Source organism: Pinus tabuliformis, chromosome 2_2 (assembly GCF_031772625.1).
Source record: "Pinus tabuliformis cultivar Carrire ecotype Pingquan chromosome 2_2, CPIR1, whole genome shotgun sequence".
In the NCBI taxonomy this organism is placed as follows: domain Eukaryota; kingdom Viridiplantae; phylum Streptophyta; class Pinopsida; order Pinales; family Pinaceae; genus Pinus; species Pinus tabuliformis.
Genome location: NC_142300.1, coordinates 224,295,905 through 224,317,490, shown reverse-complemented (window position 1 = coordinate 224,317,490; position 21,586 = coordinate 224,295,905). Strand labels below are relative to the sequence as shown.

At 37.9% G+C, this 21,586-nt stretch overlaps 1 protein-coding gene across 1 annotated transcript in view; it reads right to left on the bottom strand.

Annotated features, from left to right (window-relative positions):
* The window catches only part of LOC149192127 (regulator of nonsense transcripts UPF2), a 234,878-nt gene that overhangs the window by 47,905 nt on the left and 165,387 nt on the right, over nt 1-21,586 (bottom strand). Inside the window, exon 10 of the mRNA XM_089404492.1 lies at nt 5,205-5,375. Coding sequence (XP_089260618.1) covers nt 5,205-5,375 — 171 coding nt within the window. The remainder of the gene's footprint in view (nt 1-5,204; nt 5,376-21,586) is intronic.

Below are 21,586 nucleotides of genomic sequence, written 5' to 3'. Positions count from 1 at the left end.
CTTTATTTTTATGTTAATTACAATATTTTGGCTAACTTTGGGGGTCAACTTGATGACCTCTCCACCTTGTATCATGGATAACTTGTTTTTGGGGAACCTTAGGGCAAACTAGAAACTAAATCGAATTGATTGCCCTCACAAATATAGGGAGGTCAATTTGTCTCTTCATTCATTGTCACACCTAAATCACAACTTCTCTTGATTAGTGATTCTTGTCTATTGTGAACTAAGGCCTAGTTGAGTGACTTTCACTTGGGTGGATTTGTGATGTGATGTGATCTATTTTCATGGATTCTTATGATGGATCTTGGATGTTATATGGAGAGTTGAGTTAGTCTATTTGCTTTATCTTGGTATTATGTTCCGAGATTAATGTTCTTCTATTATCTTAGTTTATTTGGCAATTGTTTCATTGTCCCTTATTGAGCTAAACCCTTCCTCCAGGTATTTGAGGAATAAAGATGGGTTTCTCTTTCCCTTAATCATCCAAAAAATTGAGAACCTAAATCTCAAACCCTAGGGTAGGTTAGTTTATTTGCCCTAGTATGTTTGGATTTAGAATCACTCCAAAAAAAACCCTAGAATTGTTTGTATCCTAGACTTCACATGCCCCAGATTGAGAAGACACTAATATATTCTCACCTATGGCACTCTTTTAAAATATAAAAACTATTTATCTTTTGATCATGGTAAATTGGGGTAAAATTCCAACAAAATCGTGTATTTTCAGCATTTAATGACTTGTTGATGTATGCCCTAGGGTTAAACATTTTTTAAAAGTGCATTAGAGAAGCAATATTGGATTTTTTTCATGCATTTTCAACCATTTTCTAGGGTCGGCATCAACATTTTATTTGTTGTTCTATACCTTATTAACTATCAAAATTTGTCATAACTTCGTATTTTACTCCCCAATTTAACCTTCATTTCTCATAGTTTAATTATTATTTTCACGGCTTATTCATTGTTGTCTTAAGCTAGTCTTTTGTTGAAAATTGCTAGTCTAAAACCCTAGTTTAAAGAACCTTGAGCATTTTCTTGATTTGGTGTGTACAAGAAACCTATTTGAGACCCTTTCAGTCTAACATAGCCTTTGATTGATCCATAGCTCCCTTGAACCCAAATCTAGAATTTTTCTTTCATCCACTACAAACCTTAACTTGTTATACCTTCATCTAGTGAATTTACATTGTAGGGTCCTTAGGGGGCACTTACCATAAGATCCTTGGGTTACTTGATCCCCAAGCCCTACCAGCACAACCCCCCTTGTGTTGGATTGTGTCCTTAACTAACGAGAAGGGGGGTAGTTGCTAAGATGAAGTGGTAACAGTCCCATGTGTTGCACATTGTCTAGGCAATCTAGTGAGGCTTTGCACTAGGTGCTAGATTTTGTTGTAACAAGCCAAACCCCACATAGGTCAACATGACAATGATAAAAGTTCAACCCACTTAATCATAGACTGTCATAACCAATTTCAAGAAAAAAATTGTTGACCAATCTTACATGCCCACTCTAGGGTTTCCCATTTCAAAGCTATAATTTCCGTGATAAACCACCCCATTACCAAACATGTATGTTCTAGACGAACAACCTTTCAAGGAACTATCTAGATCCTAGAGCCACTACTTTCTCCATGATCTTGTAAGCCACACTAAGTATAGTAATTGGCCCCCAACCCCCAATAGTATGACTAGTTGCATTTTTGGGGCTTAGTTTGATAAACCCCTACTTAAAGCATTTTAAAAGTCGACGAGAAGTGAATACCTCACCTACCAAGTGACAAGAGTCATCATCCCATGTGACCTTGCAGAAATCACAATGAAGGCCATATAGACATGGAGACTTTCCATTCTGCATAGAGTTAAGAGATGCAAACAACTCTTCACGAAATCAATGTCCAATCTATCCTTGTCACCAAGACAAACCTTATAAGAAATAGCCCTGCCATAATAGTCACAGCAAGCACCACAAGATTGATTAATGCATAAGGGGAATGGATATTTTGAAAATCTATGTTGCACGGGTTCGTGAACCCAGGGGTGGGGTTCTCAAACCTATCCCGGGTTCTCATCCCCAAGTACTAAGTTCAGGTACGCGTTCTTCTAAAACGCACCCCAAAGAATTGGGTTCTTCGAGTAAGCACAAAGTTCTTCGCAACCAAAATTTGGGTTCTTTTTTCTAATTGGGTGTGCCAAACCCCGACAACAGGTGCATGGAACCCCAAAATCGGGAACGTTAGGGTCAATTTTTTTTACTAATTTTGTTATCATTATTTTCAAGCTCTGTCATTTTACATCTCTTTCTGCAGTTTCGACCTAGAGATAGCCAATATAGATTCATTGTGTCGGTCGAATGTCATTACTATTGTAGTTGTCACTGGAGAGCACGCTCACTGGAGATCTAAGGGATGTTGATGACATGGCTTGGTGAAGTCACTGTTCACTATTTTGAAATTTCTTAGTTCATGTTTAGAGATGCCTTAAGGCAAATTTTGAATATAGTATGACAATGGACATAAATCATGATTCTTATTAATACGTAAACTCCAATTTGCACTTGATATCAAACTAGAAATTTTGAAATTTCAACGTGAATGTTCAATGTTCGATGATGTGCATATTTAAATATTTATAGTTTAAATCATTAATATTTTATTTTTCTTGTTTAAAGTTGGAAAATACACAAATTCATATATATTATAATTTATAAAATAATATATATATATATATCCCCGACAAACCCACACACCCTATTTCAAAAGGTGACATACCTGTCCCCGTCCCAGTCGCCGCAACCACATTTCCTGGCAACATAGTTGAAAATGCAATTTGAACATACCTTTACCCTCAATTAGATCATCATCAATAGAACCATCCACACCACACAAGCCATGCACCATGTCTACCACCACTTTCCTTTTCAGTAAGTCAAAATAGAATTTTAAGCCCTCATCCCCCTTTTGAATCCTAGAGTTCCACAAGATGCATTCCCCACACTCCTAGGATGTGGGAACTCCATGGGGACCCATTTTCACACATCCTTTCTTTACGGGACACAAGGAAACACACTAGGAAATCATTTTCTGCTCTATTTCTATCACCTTTAATGCTTGTTTTATGAACAAGGGCTTATTCTAACACGCTTGCAATAACATAATTATCTACTAATTAAATATTATAATCAAGAAAACAATCTTTTTCCCAATCGCAAAACATGCACCAGCAGCAACCTTGTTCCCATGTGATCAATACAACTTACTCTTGAACCCTCTGTCTATTAGCATTGTCTCTTCAACTATGAACTGACAAGAGGAGTTAAACAGTTAAGCTTAGCCAGCAAAATATTCATGGCATGATCCATCAATCCTTTGTGACTACTATTCTCATGTGGGGAACTACAAGCAGCAACTCTTCTCTGTGTGATTCAGCTCTCTAAATGGCAATGCATGCAAACATAAGTGATGGCCTCATTCCCTCGTTAACTAGTGGCTGCAAGTGAATCCTCACAAACACTACTGACTTCAGGCAAACCTTCACATGACTGCATCTCTTCTGGTAACATATTTATCAGCACAACAAAAGCAGCTATCTACACAGGACTAACACACTCAACAGTAAACTTTATGCACATTAGAAACTAACAGAAATTTCAACTTCACAAACATTCTACAAATCTACACTACTCTCTCTCATCTAGCCTATGCGTCATACAGCTACAAGGATCAGTTCTCAAAAGCACTCATTTTCCTGGGCATTCTTGTGAAGTGGTTAAGACCAGTGCTGCTCTGTACCATGATAAAAATAAGAAATGCACAGAGATTGCAGCAAATACAAGATGTGTACATGAAACTCATACATGTTCTCTATTCATAGATACATATATTTATATACAATCAGAGTATAGAGTCCTACTGAAGGACTCCAATCTCAACACTAACAAACTGCCATATTCTAACTCATCGACTTACAGCTAAACAACTTTTAACCAGTGTTGCAAACATCCCGATTTCATCACGAAAAAATCACAAATCGCAATCTTTTGTCCTAGCCAATGTTTGCCAATTTTTACCGATTTTTTGGTGGTATCATAATTTTGCCCATGTTTGCCAATTTTTACCAATATTTTCTCAATTTTTTACGATATTTTGGTTTTCCGGACCCTTGCCGATTTTTCCTGATGCTAATGTTTACTGCTTTTAACAGAAATATATATGAGAAGTCTACACACTACAATAAATCCCATACATAATAGCTATTACATTTATTTCTATTGGAGCATTATAGCAAAATATAATTTTAAAAAATATGTTCAGAAATTATAGTAAATATAGCATCATTAGGTTCCCTCCATGACCCATAAAATATCTCAATCCCTGTAAGTTCCCATACAAACCTGAAATCAAAGCAACAACTATAACCAGCCCCTAGAAAGGTCTCTTAAATGTTTTGAGCCCATCCTTTTGCGAAAGTTAGTTCTATCACCATATGGTTTGAGGATTTAAGCAATACCAAAACAATTGCATAGAAGAAACCTCATTGGCAACAATGCATATGGCTACATAATATCAACAACTTGTGCACAGTCCATCTCAAGTTTGTCTAATTAACAAGTAGAAACAGGAAATTTTTTATCCCAAATTCGATCAAATAACCTCATGGTAGATTTTTGTGACAAACTTCCAAATTTTCTTGATTTTGTTATTCTATCTACCTACAATGACCAGATGCAAGCCAGTGGCAAACAAAAAAGGCATTAAAATCGCCCTGACCTAGCTAAATTTACCCATCTTTTGATATATTCAAATGCTTGTGACTATAAAAGGAAACGAAAATGAAGGAACCAACTTAAGATCCCATGGCATACATATTCATGTGCTTTGAATTATGATACTAGTATAGATCTAACTCCATTCTCTGACACTCCCACAAAAGCCTCTCTACGAGGAAAAAACATCTATGAAGAAGCAACATAGGTATTAAGAAATCTGCATCAGAATAGAACACAATATAAACACCAAAACAGAATATATTTCAGTTCTATAAATTCTCATCACAACACGCACTTAGAAACTAGACTCTGCTGCAGGTTTGGCATTTTTCACAATCCAATTTATCAATTATAATAATGAAACAAGATCTCAACCAAAGAAAAATTATCACAAGAGAGGATTTCCATTGAAAAATAGACATGGTTGTATGCCTACCTCTGCAGTATCATGTCCAAAGAAAAGAACCAAATAAAGAGTATCAAAAATCACAGATGAATCAACAAGACGATAACTGTATAGCTCTCCTAGAAGGCGCATGTGTGCTATACGTCGCTGCTGCATTCCATAGTCATTTAACTCAAGTCCTAGCCTGATCTCTTCCAAAACCTGCAGTATAATAATAATTAGATACGTAGAAAAACATGAATGCAATCCCAACACCAAGCGATCAACAAATATAATCAGCCAAGGTAAACTAACGTACTCACGTACATTTGTATAATAGCATAAACTCAATAGCCATGTCATGTAGTCCCACTAACTCATTAAGATATGCACTCTAGAAAACTAGGACTTTACAAGCCAAAATACTCATTTTGAAAATAACTTCTTCTTTGCATATACAAGAAACATTTGATATGATGAGCTCAAAGAGAAAACTATTGAAACAGGACATGACAATCAATGAATAACTCTGACAAGAGGTGACTAGCTACAGATTTTTCTTGCAAGGATCTCAAGCCAAAGACTTGCCAACAAAACACAATCTAAAAGAAATTTTGGGGTCAAGCGACACTTAAAGCCATGATTAGTTCTAATTACAAAGTTTTGGCAAAATAGAAAGATAAATTAAGATGTAAAATAAAGTTAGTTTTGGTGAGTGTCACCCACCAAAATGGGTAACCCTATAGGAGAACCTTTTTCTTTCTATTCTTCACATCCAGCCAACCAGCCATGCAGCCCCAAATAGCCACTACTAGTTGATGACGTGCCATCATATCTCCACCACATACATCAGCCATATGCTTCTCACCCAACTGGCATGAGCACATATGAGTTCATTTTGCAATTGGGTGTTTACGCTTGCTTGTATTTGGATATTTGATATGGATTCTATGGTGAACTAGAAGGAGGGGTTTTGACCATAACCTTGTTCTCTTACCTTAAATTGGCGGTTAATCTTCAATGCCCTGATGGATATAAGAGGGGCACTACTTAGGAAGCCCTAATTGAGATAGCATAGTTCCATCTATCCCTTTTCCATACTTACTGTAATGACCAAAAGTTGTATACCCAGCAGAACTATTTAAAATACTTCATAGACAAAGACATCCATCGCAGGATGGTAATTGTAAATTGTATATCGTATAAGAATTGATATAGGATGATTACAATGAGAATGAGGGTCCTGTATATATAGCCTAGTAAGTACCTGTTCACAAACAAGCATGTCTCTAAGACATGCCTTTTCATAATTAACTAACTAATCATTAGTTAATTTACTTATTATTTATTATTATTTTTATATTATTATGATTATTATTTATTATCTATTTTTATTTATTTTTACATAATTTATGTTCATAACATTGCCTTCCCCTTCAAAAATCTTTGTCCTCAAAGCTTTTTGATGAAAGGACTTGAACTCTTTTTCTGCTACAATTATCTTCTATTTGATCTCTTTTTCATCTACGAATGTCTTCTCGTTTTGGAACAATCATGTTTGTCGATACAAGTTGATATGATGCTTGGAGCGATATATAAAATTGTCATACTGAGAATATCCTAGATTGACCTTCTGCAGAATCAACTTTTATGAAAAATCATTATCATGGGACTAGATGTCGTTTATTTTCTAAGTGATTTTGGTACGTAAATTGATGGCAGAGACTGCTCTTGTGATTTGGATGTCGGTACATAGTTCTTTTGGTTGGACTTCCCCTTATCATGTTGGTGGTTGATTCTTGATTTTCTTCAGGCATTGTTGTTGTTGAGTTGGCGGTTGAATCATCACTTGGAATGTTCATCATTTAAACGACAACCTCTGAGTTAGTTTTTACTTCAGTAGGATTTGGATTTGCTTGAACTGTGAGATTAGTGGAATCGATGTTTGTTTCTTCAGCTTGGACTGCTACATCTGGAAATTTTGATGCTTCCTTCGCGACAAGTTTTTATAACCTATTCGCCAATGATTTCTTATCGTCCTTAAGTTTTTTAATCTGTTTGAGCAGATTTTAGTTATGATTTTTGAGACATGAGCATTCCTCATTTTCTGAGTCAACTTTATTTTGGCCTTCAAGCTTCTCGTCTTTTAAACACTTGATTTGTTCTAATAATTTTTTGTTAAGGTCTTTTAAGCATAAATTCTCCTCTTCTTTCTTTGATAGACTTTCGTTGAATTTTTTGTCAATATTTTATTTTTCTTGTTCTAACTTGTGCTTCTTAGTTTTACACTTTTTAATTGTGCAAGAAATTTCTCACTGTGGTTCCTCATATGCAAAATTTCTTCGCTGCATTCTATTGATTTGCATGAAACCGCTCTGCGAGATCTTTATATTTCTTCTCTGAGGTTTCGCTCTTTTGTTGAATTTTTTCTTTTAATTCTTTAATTTGCGTCTGGGCGCTATATTGATATTCTTCTAAAGTAAACAATCTTCGACATTTGGGACAAGGTATTGTGCGATTTTTATAAATCAATTAGTATTGATCTTCTATTTAAAAAACAGCACCTTATATTTATTATAATGCTTTTAAAAAACACTCTTCCTTTGTTATAACTTGTTATCCTTATGTCTCTTTGTAGCAATGTTGCACTAACCGTTATCAGCATAATATCGACGCGAGGAAAAAATCGGAAAAAATCGTAATAATCGGGAAAAAAACGTTTGGTACAAAAATATTCATTTTTTTCAATTTTTTTTATATCTAAACCATCTACAACATAAAATAAATACATTGACACATAAATATGATAAAAGAACTAATATATAAGATGTTTAATATCATTTCTAATGCTAAAATCAAACATAACAGTGAATCATGTCCTGAATAGTAAGTCCTGACTCCTGAGTCCCAACTCAGCCTCAAAATATCAACAAAAAATATAATAATGTGTCTCATCTCATGAGTCATAATGTCATATACAATGAAATGAACCAAATAACTAATATTATTGATTTACTCTGCCCCTCTTGCGAGAAAATGCTATAGCTTTCCCTTTCCCTCTAGATGTAGATGTTGGTGCTGGTGCAGTTGGCAGTGGAGTTTGCTGTGCTCTAGAAGCTGAAGAACTAGAAGTAGGAGCTATAGGAGATAGACCACATCCTCACTGGTGGCAGGGATAGCCCAAGCAGGTGGTGTCTCCTCCTCCTCCTCCCCCTCCACTACATCCTGCACTAACCAATCATTGGCAGACTCCATGAGAGGCCTCTCGGCCTCAACCCTCCATGCAGCAGTGGTGTCAATCCCATCCAATGAAATGGCCTCCATATCAAGTGTCTTCTCAAGTTGCCTCACCCGCAATCGAAGATTGTAGTAGACGTAGACCATGTCATTACGTCTCTAGGACTCCAAACTGTACAAAGATCATGAAATAATAATTAATAATTATAAATAAAAATTGTTTAATGAATTCAAAAATTTATTTGGAAATTTGCAATATTTTAAATTTTTAAGTGTTAACCTGTTGCGCTTCTTGTTGTGTATTTTTTCAAATACACTCTAGTTGCGCTCACATCCTAAGGAACTACATGTTTGGCTAAGGATTCAAATGGCAAGCTTTTGCAGAAGGGGTACCCTGGCACCATACATTCTCCACCATGCATCTACAACAAAATTACAAATAAGATTTTAAATAAACATAAGAAAAAAATGGAATTTGAAGAGACAATGAAATTTGAAACAAAGTTACAAACTAAAAAATACCTGGCATTTTAATCGTCCTATCAGTCACAGCCATGTCAAAGCCAAATGTGCCACCTGCCATCCTATATGTCTCAATTTCTTTAGAGATCTCTGTACGTTCTGCTGGAGATCGCACCATCTTCTGGACACAGGATAAGAATCCATCCATGATCTCAGCATCAAATACAAACCCACATGCATAAGAAAATGTGGGGTTTAGGAAAATCCCAGTAGTATGAATGGGACGATGGAGTGTGTTGTTCCATTGTTCATCAATCACTCCCCATAGGAGGAGTTGTCTCTGAAACCCCTCATCTCCCTATCATAGTAGGCCCGAATGGCTTCTTTGGCCCTATCCATGGCCTCATACAAATAGCCCACTGCGGGCTTCTCACCATCAACTAATCGAAGAACCTTTACCAAAGATTCAGTAACGACACACACCTCCTGCACTCCCGCCCAGAAGTCTTCCTGGTATGAAACTAGTCTGCATACGGCCTCTCCATCTAGTCTGCGGCCCATTGGCAAAGCACGCCACTCCTCTGAAAGAAGCATTCTCTTCACATCCCACATAGAATTCAAGAGGGATTGAAGAGATATGAAACTGGTGGCAAACCATGTAATGGCGAGGTGCAATAACTCTTTGTTGTTGGTGAATCTTCTCATCAAGCTAAGCACAAATGTATGCTTATATATAAATTTTGTAATGCTTTTGGATGACTCAACAATATCTTTGACAAAGGGAATTTTCCCTATGTCCTCCAACATCAAATCAATACAGTGTACAGTACAAGGTGTCCAAAATAAAGTAGGACGCCTGTAAATAAACATCCTGCCAGCAACAACATAATTTGCAGCATTGTCCATTATGACTTGGACAACATTTTTTGCACCCACCTCCAAAATAAATACATCTAGCAAATCACATAAAGTTCTTGCATCTTTAATTTGTGCAGATGCATCAACAGATTTGATAAACATAGTCCCCTTGGGACAACTAACCAAGAAGTTTATAAGGGTTCTCCCCTTTTGGTCAGTCCAACCATCTAACATCACAGTGCATCCTGTTTGTGCCCATGATGCCCTAAAATCCTCCAATCTTTTGGTGTAGTCAAGCTTTTCATTTTGAAGAATCCGGCCTCTCATGTCATGATAAGAAGGGATTTTGTACTCTGGGCCAACAGTTGCAATAACATCAAGAGCAAGTTGGAAAAATGGATTATTCCTTACAATGCTGAAAGGAATATCACTCCAAAGGAGAAAATTTTCTCAGCAACTTGTCAACTTGTTCTTTCTCAGTTCTTTTAGCATTGAACTGATAGATGGTTGTGAACTAGGTGTGGTTCGAGAAACAAAAAATGATGAGGCAGCTACCGGATTGGTTGATGTTGCAGTAGAACCAGTGGCACTTGCTTGTTCAGCTAACTTTTTTAGTTGCCTCTTCAATTCTTCTTTGGCCTCTCTATTATGGTATAAAGTTTCCAATGCTTTCATGGCTCTTTGGATGAGTTCAGGATTTGTATTTTTGCAAGGCCCTACATCAAATCCAAGGATTTTTGCAAGGTGATACTTCAATCTGTACACCCCCTGGGACATATGGTGCCCACACAACTTGCGAGTCAAGTTTAGTCTATCATTTGGAGCATTAGGTTCACCAAATTCCCAGAAAGAGTCCAATTCCCTTGGCAAGTTTGATTTTGAACTTTGAAGTTGAAAACTTGAATGGTGTTTCAGTGAACCTATGGGAAAATAAGGATTACAATTTAGTATTTACAAATTACAAACTTACAATTTAGTATTTACAAATTACAAACTTACAATTTAGTATTTTACTATTTACATTGTACAAAAACTAAAAAAAAATTACATACAATTTAAGAAACCTCGTTCCAAACCCAACCAAAAAAACTAAAAAAATAATACATTGGACAAATGTCAAAACCCCCATTCCAAATCCAACCAAAAAAACAAAAAAAAAATTACATTGGACAAATGGCAAAAACCCCATTCCAAACCCAACCAAAAACATTGAAAAAAAACAAAAACAAAGTTACAAAACAATGAAAACAAAAAACATTGGTTCCCATACCGTTTTTTGGAGATAATCGGTCTCCTCCTTAGCACACTCTTTGATTTTCTCCTCCATGTAATTGATTTAGCTCCAAAATGGCAAAATCTCCAAGCCTCCAACACTCCAAGTCTCCAAACCCCACCGCGCGCTCTGTTGTCCAAATGAAATGAAAAAAATCGTGTTTTTCCCTTTTAACACGCACTGCCCAAGCCTCCCAGATTTTTTCAAAAAATCGCGATTTTTTCGAAAAAATCGGGCCAAAAACAAAATCCGATTACGAAGCGCGATTTTCTCTTTTCATTGAAATTATCGCGATTTTAACAACACTGCTTTCTAGTTCTAGATTTAACCTTTTATATACTTTAATATATGGATCTTTTAAGTAACCTTCTATAATAATACCTGCTTTGTACTTATATATATATATATATATATATATATATATTTTCAATAATTTTATGACTTGAAATACCCCTTTATAATATAAAACTTCTCTTTACATATCTTTTATTTATAATCTTTTCCCTTTCTTTTTGAAAAGTTACAACCCTAGTGAGACATGGTTATTCACCTCTTTCAGGTATAATATAAAATATATGTCCACTTATGTGCCTTTGAGTCAATTAATTTTCTCTACGTAAAAAGTAAAACTTATCATTCACATATAGAGTTTTTGTATTCCTTTTGTTTTTCTTTTACCTTGAAATACTATGGGCAATTACCATGGGTTGCTAAAACTACAGGCTTGTAAACCACTTAATGAAGAATCAAGATAATATTATATACTCTTCCTTCTCTTACGTATAGTTTTAAAGATATTTGGAAAGACTCCCTCTTAACTTTATCATGCACTTTTTATCAATAATGTAGAACCTTTTTATATAAATGAATGTTCTCCTTCATAAAATATATGTCCACCTATGTGCCTTTGAAGCAGTTAATTTTCTCTACATAAAAAGTAAAACTTATCATTCACATATAGAGTTTTTGTATTTCTTTTGTTTTTTTTTTAACCTTGAAATACCATGGCCAATTACCATGGGTTGCTAAAACTATGGGCTTGTAAACCACTTAATGAAGAATCAAGATAATATTATATACTCTTCCTTCTCTTACGTATAGTTTTAAAGATATTTGGAAAGGTTCCCTCTTAACTTTATCATGCACTTTTTATCAATAATGTAGAACCTTTTTATATAAATGAAGGTTCTCCTTCAAAATTTATATGTACTTCTTTTATTGTCTTTTTTATTTTTTTCTTTTCTTTCTTTGACTATCTTATTTTTTTTCTTCATTTTTTTGTTTAATGGCCAAAGCCCTAAATGACGAAATTGACAAAACATAGAAACTCCCACGTTGTGTAGCGAAACGCTTCAATTGTGACAAGACAACAACAAGGTTGACAAAGGATTAATGGCCAAAGGCTGGATCAGACTAGTTCTCTTCAGCGGTTGAGTGTCCAGAGGATCGAACAGCGCTGATATATGTACTTCTTTTATTGTCTTTTTTCTTTTGTTCTTTTCTTTCTTTGACTATCTTTTTTTTCTTCCTTTTCTTGTTTAATGGCCAAAGCCCTGAATGACGAAACTGGAAAAACAGAGAAACTCCAACTTTGTGTAGCAAAACACTTCAATTGTGACGACCAAAAGGTTGACGAAGGATTAATGGGCAAAGGCCGGATCAGACTAGTTCTCTTCAGCGGTTAAGTGTCCAGAGGATCGAACAACTCTAATACCAATGTAATGACCAAAAGTCATATAGGCAATGGAAATATTTAAAATACTTCTTAGATAAAGACATCCATCGTAGGATTGTAATTGTAAATTGTATATTGTATAAGAATTGATATAGGATGATTACAAATGAGAATGAGGGTCCAATATATATAGCCAGGTAAGTACCCTTTCACGAACAGGCATGTCTCTAAGACATGCCTTTTCATAATTAACTAACTAATCATTAGTTAATTTACTTATTATTTATTATTATTTTTATATTATTATGATTATTATCTATTATCTATTTATATTTATTTTTACATAATTTATGTTCATAACACTTACCACTTTCCATCATACATCACAATCCCTTTACGTCACATCCATTCTTTGGGTTCACCTGACCATTGATACTCTGGGATTTGGGACCCATACATCCACACACCTGGGTAGGGCCCAGAACTTTTCCCTAGAAGGTTGATGCAATTAAAAGAAAGAAAGAGCATATCATGGCCACAAAGCAAAATTAAAAGAAAGAATATCAAAATGCAAAAGATGGTCGAGACATACACATTAGCACGTGGGGAAAAGCCTAACACGAGCTTTGCCCCACTTCTTATGGCCATCACCCAATTCCTAAGCACATGTCGCTCCACTACATCATAAGAAGGAACCCTTCCATGTCTCAACCCCAATAGCAACTAAATGGCTCAACATTAAGGGGTAATACAATTGCTAATCATTCAAAGCAAGCTCTAACCCAAGCTACGAGTAGTAATACAAAGTAAAATCAAGCAAAAGTAAAGGGAACACAAGAGGGGAGGAAAACTAAAGGCCGAGTTGGCAACTCATGCATCCACAATTGATCCCTCCTCACATCTATACACTCGGGATGTGGATCCCCAACATGTTGGTCCCTTTGACCATGGCACTTGGCCATGAAGTCTTCTCCCATATGTACCATCATTTTTATTCACTAACACCATTCATCTAAAGTGTGGGTTGAGGAAATCGTACTTTCCTTTAGGGGCTAGAAGCACCTAATAGGGTTGTTGTTTAGCCACTCCTACATAGGGAGGAAACGTCATTATGAGATCAAGGTCATGATTATGGAAGGAGTCCTTATTTGTGTTGACAAACTAAGGGCAGCGAGATTAGGGTGGCTTCTCTTACTTTGATAACTACTTGTGATATTCTTTTACTTAATTTGAAGTACTTGTAATTAGCTTCTTCTTTTACTTGATTATTATTGTGTTCTTATCATGAAACAACGACCAAAATATGAAGATCAATGAGACAAGAGGACACAAGATATACGGTGCTAACCATGGCCAAAACCTCTCCTCTTGAGAGGAAAACCCACAAGAATTACTCTTTTCTTATAGAATCTCCAAATGACAAATTCCAAGACCTAAGACCCAAGACCCCTCCAAGATAAGTCAAACTCCTCCTTGAACTTGTTTCTCATAAAGTCAACCTAAGTCAAACTTATTTCAAATCTGCTGCAACTTCTCCTTCGACCTCAATTTTGAACCTGCAACTTGTGACTACAGTTTTCAACCTAACTATAGAAACTCTAGCTCGCACCTGTTGGTGGAATATGGTGAATTTAGTTTCCTTTCTTCTTCGCTTAGAGACATCATTCTTTCTTGACGACCAGCATCCAAACTAGATCTTCGTTACACCAATCTTTGGCTTCTCTCAAGTCTACAATTCAATCTTGCTGCAATAAATGTTGCCCTAATTCCTTCGCACGTGTGGGAGATTTCAGAGCTAAAACAGTCCTCAAAACTTCAGTTTTTCCTTTTCCTTTTGTTATCCTTTCCTTTGTTGCTTATTAGCCTTCTTTTCTCCTTCTTGTCTTTGTGATCGAACTTGTTTTAGTGTCTCTCTCAAACGAAGTCGAGTTCCATCTTATATATAAGCTTTATTGAGGTTCGAACAGCTCTAATGAGGCCGCCTTGTCACTTATAGGTCAACTTGTCTCCTTGCAAAACGACTTGGTCTTGGAGGGACTTTATGACTCAAATTTGACTTACATAAATTCTCTTGAATTAATGCAAGATGCCCAATAGGATCCTTTACAAATGACAATGACTCTTTGACTCCTAGACTTTATGACAAAGCCCTAGAAGTACTCAATGGGTGCTTGAGCTATAAACAAAATGACCTTGAGCATAAAACCCATGGCATAAAAATTATAATAATAAATTTTATTTTTCTCTTTAATCAAATATTACATGAGACATTATGAAGACCCAACCTAGTTACATATTTCAACAATTTGAAGTGTTAAATAGTCCATTATATTCAAGCTTGGCTCACTTAGATGCAACAATGATTATTGTCCCTAATGAATGTTAGCTTTCACTAGAATATATGTTGTGATTGTCAGGTGTTTCAACAACCCAGGTTTTGAGCACCTTACCCACTGGTGCCTAGGACACTAGAGAAGTATATGGGCATTAACAAGTGAAACATTGAGATCTTTGGGCTTCCAAGCAGCAATACATCACACATGACCCTCGGCACCTCTTGCACCCTCGACATTCTGCCACTTTACAGTGGATTTGATGATTCTTCAGAGTGACACACCTAGACCTAGCATGCCCCAGGTCTGCCTTAGCAACATATGAGGGATGGCAATTGATTTAGGCCCTAAAGGAGGATGATGTCACCCTCAAAGACTTGGGAGGGCAAGTAGCACCTAGAAATCCCTCGACGTTGGAGTAGAGGTGGACATTATGAGTAGTTTTAGACCCATGGAGACCCCTTTCATGGTACCTCAGCTGGATTGGGACCACAAAGAGCTATTGAGGTTGGTTTTAGGGCCAACCCTAAAATCATGATTTTTAGATGCTAGTACATCACACTTCGCACCTTGTAGCACCACCACATGGCATTTGCACCTCGTTTTATGGATGGCGTCAACCCTAGAGGCCTCTCGGCTCACACGTGTAGGATTTTCTTAGCATTTATGTCAAAAGCTAGTGGGTTGACTTCTAACCCAAGGCATTTTTGTTATTTTACTTGTTATTAGGGGATTGTCGGCTAATAATTAGAACTTGTCATCCTCATATATATAAAGAAGAGGATCATTGTTATTCATCATCATCACTTGGACTATTTCAACCCTCCTTCGGAGAATTTCGACCTCTTTGTATCTTGGAGAAGATGTGATCTATGGAAAACATTGCTTATTGGAGCTACTTGCATGTCTTTCAAGAAGTTGCCTAGGATCAATAATTGGATTATTCATGTATATTGTCTTCTAAAGAAGCTTTATTATTAAAATTTTCTGATTTTGCCTAATGTACGAAAAAAATTGATGATCTAAAGTTTTCTATTGCACTATTGTTATTGAAGATAAATTGTATGCAAGTTAGGTCCCATTATTGCATGCATTACTCATGTATCATATGTGAATGACAATTCCATTGTTGAATCTTACATAGCTCTCTCAAGTGAATTTTGATCCCTCACAAAGGTAATAGTTAGGGTTTTTTGCTTGGGCGTCAAGACATCCTTACTTTGCAAGTTTTAGCCACTCTTAAGAATCCAAAGACTCCATCCACCCAGGACTAGGCACTTGCCTTGTCCGCTTTTCGATTATCCACAAATAGAATTTTACTCTTCCTCTTTTCTCTTTTTCGGTCCTCTCAAGGATAAACAACCTCATCTAGGGCTTAAGTGTGAATTGGCCTAGGAAAGATGTCTTTGGTCTTAGAGGGATTCATCAACAAGAGTAGAAGTGGTTGTTGTTGAATTTTGTAGCTATGGTCGATCTTCATAATGTATAATTTTGTACTTGTAACAATAAAATATAAATTATATTTGTGAGAACAAAAAAAAAATTATTTATTGATTTGTCAAAAGAATATTTGTATAAGGCATGTTCTTCATGGCCTTTTCAGAAGCAGGAAATTGAATTTTTAAATTTGAGTTTTAGACACCACAAGATGTCAAGTCGGGCCTCACATGCTATCAAGTTGGCTCTGCCCGAAGAGACACCCATTCGAACACCTTACAATGCATATAAATAAGTGATTTGTCCTCCCTCCAAAGGCACCATTTGATTTGATCTACAAGACATAACATCCTCTAGCCATATGAAATAATTCAAGGAGTAGAGCGAAGATCAACTAACAAATTGAAGGCAAGTCAAATCTCTTGGAAAGGGTCGAATTTCTATGTGATTTGTCTCTATGCAAGAAGGACAAATTTCTCTATGCAAGAAAATTTGAATCCCTCTGGTTTTCCTTTATGCAAGAAGGAACAATTTCTTTGTGGTTTATCTCTATACAAGAATGTAATGTCCCTTCCTAAATTAAATTGCTACAGTTTTATCTATTCTACAATTTTGCCAATTTTGGAAGCATGGAACCCATGCGAATTTTGGAGAGAGAACCATGAAGGAAAATGGGCATCGAAATGTCTTGTTGGCCAAGCATGGGGGCCACCCACATAAGGAAATATGCACCACTTTAGAGGGAAGTTCGAATGGCTAGAGAGAGAGGGTTGAATTGCTAGTTGGAGGGGCCCACATGGGGAAAAGAGGCTCACGAGTTATAAATAGAGGAGACCTAGCCTAATTTGGTATCTTTTGACATATTGAACTCAACCTTAGTTGCTCGCACTACTTAGCCAGGTTGCTTGCCGTTTAGCAAAGAGTTTTCCAAGTGGAAAACTCAACCTTTCTTCGGGGGACTTCGAGTGTCACCCTAGGAAAGAAAATCGTACCACCTTGGAGGAGAGCTGGAGGGATTTCAAAGCTCATCTTTCGACCTTTGGCTCACCTACTGCGTGTTTCTAAAGGACGCTGGAAGGAAGCACGCAGGAGTTTTTTTGGAAATCTTCTCGGCAGCATTTACCGGGAGAATTTTGCCATTAGAGCTTCAGTTGAGGATCATCATTTTAGAGGAGTTGCAGAGCAGGTAATTGTTGCTAGTGGGAAGCACGATTTGCAACTTCCTAGGCCTGCGTAGAAAGTTTTCAATGGGCACACGTGGGAGCTTGTGGGATGAATTGAAGAGTTCAAGAGAGAAATAAGGAAAACCTTGGAGGAGAGTATCTCAGCCATTGGGAGTGATTTGCAGGGCCTTTCTAGCGAGCTACAGGTAGGTCGTATTTCCTAGCACTTGAAGGAGGACATGATATTTGGGGGCTAGAACTAGGCCAAACCCTTTCTAGGTTTTGGTAGGTTTTGGTTGAGGAGCTTGGGGCTAATTTTGTAGAATTTTCTAGGCAGATTTGAGAGGTTAAACAAGTGTCCCAACTCAATTCTGAGGTCAACATTTGGCCAATTCCCTCGTGGGTTATTTTGGGTATTTGGTGGAGTGGTTGGGGTAATTTCCCGGAATTTTCTGAGCACTGAAGGTGGGGTTTCTAGCAGCAAACAGCACAGTCTCACAAGGGCAACGTAGGGCATCATTGCAGCAGCTATTTGTGACATCTGGACTTGACATATTACCACTTGGGCTTGATCACGCTTTCCCTTTTGGCAAGCCTAGGTGCACCTCTCCCACATTATTGTACTTTGCTCCTAGATTATAATAAAATGGCTCAACTAATGGTTATTCCTGGACTTTTTATGGGTGTGCACAAAATGTTTCACTTTTATGGTGTTGTTTTTATTGTTTGCTTTGCATATCACTATTTTTCCTAGTTTGGGACATTACAATGGTATCGGAGCATGATCTTGGCCCAGCTGTGGGTAACCAGTAAGATCATGGGAGATTTGGGCACGTATGCACAATGACGGGTTACACCATACACCATCCATGGCTCAAAGGAGATTCAATGTGAAGGAATTCTGGGGTGGAATCCGCTGGAACGATGAGAGGTTGGCTCAATTGAGGAAGGTGTTAGACCTGATCCATCCTTGTCCTTACAGCAGAGATATTAGAGGTGCACAAGTCATGGGAGTACAACTATCTACACCATGTGCGGAGAGTCGACAGAATCAGGGCACCAGATCTCTTAAAAAGGAGCAGGCAAGCCAGGGACAATTAGAGGGTGAGTCAAGGAGACGATTTTGTTGGTGGAGACCTAGTTTTAGACATCAGAGGCCTAAGGACAAGGCCGAGGGTACGCAGGGTCATAAGGAGCACATCGATATACCCAATGTAGCACAGGAGTCACCATTGTTGGACACCTCTTTGATAGTACTAGTTGACACCTTGACGGAGAAACTGGAGCATACACCCATAGAGCCATCTAATGTTGTGCCTATCAATGATGAGGTGCCATTTGTTGTTGAGGTATCCATTAATGAGGTGTCCAGGACCGTATCTGAATTTTCAGGTGATGGCAGCCCACAATAGATTAGGGAGAAGTCGGGAGTCACATCCATGAGTGAGGTGTTGATGGGCACATAGGCACCCAGATCCGTGACAGAGTTCTCAAACGACAGCTACCTAGAGCAATATGGAGAGCACCTTGAGGAGCGTGAGCTAGATGAGGATGTTATGCTCGATGAGCCATTTGTGTAGGGACAACTCGGGGCTCATGTTGTGCCCGTGGTAGAGGAGGATGGACGATAATCTATGGGATTTGCAATCGACGGGGAGCAGATAGATGCACTGGCAGCCAGCAGATCTGTAGTACTTCCAAAAAGTAACTCTCTTCAAGCTTATGTAGATGGGGCCTGCAGTATTGTTAGGTTACCTCTAGACATTGGAGGAGATTGGTTGAGTTACCTAGACCAATGTTTTAAAACTCCAACTCGGCCGAGGGTCGACTCCGACTCCGACTCCGACTCGGGAGCGAAAACGAGAGTGGGAGCGACATTTTCAGAAGCTCCCGGTTTGGGAGCGAATCTCGGAGGAGTTCGACAACCAATGTCACTAACATCAAAGTACACAGAGGGATTGGTGCTCTTGATTAAATACGAGTTCCATACATGACATAATTCAATGGAAACATTGCAATCCCCCAATCCTGAAATCCTGAAAAACCGATAAGTCTGCCGGATTTTGAATGAAATCTAAAATTCTACTTTCTCCATATGAAATCCAATGAGGTCGGAACCACTCTCAAACATTACCATGAATAGCATAGCCTTAGTAGGGCAATATGATCAAATACTAGGGTTTGGGAGAGGGGAATGGACCCCAAAGACTAGCAAACTAATTCATAAACCCCTTTGGAGTCCCCCACACTTAGAAAAATTTAAAAAAAATCAAAAAAGGCATGTTTTTATGGTTCACTGGCCACTGTCAGCTACCCAGTCAAGTAGTTACGGATCCGGCCGAGTCGACTAGGTTATGACTGACTCGGCCGAGTCATGCTATGACTCGGCCGGGTCAGTCATAACTCGGCCAACCAAACCGAATTTTCTGCCGGGTTGAAATTTTTTTCCTGGCTCGGACCAACTCGGCCGAGTCAGTTCCGAGCCGACCGAATCTTAAAACAATGACCTAGACATGTTGTATATGATGACTGGAACAGTGAGACAAGGCGACATGAGTTGTGTAGGGCGCAACACTCGCATGATGGACTTGCTGATGATGATGATGATGATAATGGTTAACGTCCACTGAGACCAAATTGGTCTATTGGACCTATAATTTTCTTACTTTTTAATTGTCTGGCTCCTCGTCTTTCTTGGTGAGATTGATGTTGTAGCTTTCTTTTTTTTCTCTACGGTCTTCCAAATTCCTGTATCTTGCATCTCCTTCATCTCTTCTGGTTCTTGGGACATTGGTGTCTTAGCTTCATAATCTTTTGTGTTCGTCCTCTTGAAAATAGACGGAGAAGAAATTTGGTCTAGGAGATCTGCTTTGCTGTTAAATGAAGATTTATTTTGTGCGATATTTGAATCCTCATAACTATTGATGCTTGAAGAGTTGTCGAGTTCACTTTTTTGTTGCTGGGCGGGGTTTTCTCCCTACTTGTCTTGAGAGTTGTTTCTTTCTTGTGATTCAGAGTTTTCTCTAAGGTATTTTTCTTTGATGACAGTGTAGTGTTCTTTTTTTGCTCCTTCCCACCATGTAGATCTGTGCTGGTTTTTTCTAGCAGAATTTTTCTGGAAGGCTTTTGGGCAATTTTTGGCTAGATACCTCGTCTCAAAGCAGGATCGACATCTAAAAAGGATACTTTCATAATCGAGTTTCTGGTTCCACATATAGTCTTTACTTGTTAGGTTTATTTCAGCTGGGAATCTGGCATTGAAGTCCATTTCCACACAGATGCGTGCATAGGTGGTTCTGGCATATTCCTCTGTTTCTAGGCACTTGCAGTAAAATTTCCCAATTGCATTTCCAATGGCTTTTAACGAGGAGAGATTCTAGAGATGCTAGGGTATGCTTGGCAATCTCACCCAAACTGGTGTTGAGGTTATCACTTCCATGGCTTCATGAATAGGCCTGAGTTTTCCCAAAACCAAGGGCCGGAATCTAGAGACTAGAATACATTGTCTGCTTTCAAGATTCTCAAAATCTACAATAAAGAAACCCCTAGCACAGGGGTAGATATTAATTTCATCAGAAATGCAGGCTTCCATACCTCCAAGATCCAATTGTGGAGAGTTGTCAACCGCGGCCAAAAACCATTGAACCGACAGATTAGGGCACTTTCCGAAAACTTCAAAGCCTCATCGAGTGAGACCTGGACCACCTGGACAGTGGGAGCTGGGGCTTCACTGACGATATGGGTAAGAACTTGCCCTCCAGAAGCGGACGAAACTGAGCCAGCAACTATTTTCGCAAAGCTGGGAGCCATATTTGCCCGTAGAAAGCCAAGACCTAGACGCAGAGAAATAAGGCAGAAGATTAGATCTAGAACCCAGCCGCAAAACGCAGAAGATTAGATCTAGATCTAGATCTAGCCGCAAAAGATTAGATCTAGAACCCAGTGGCAGAGTCTCAGTAAGTATTTTAATCTGCAAGAACCCCAAGAGCACCACA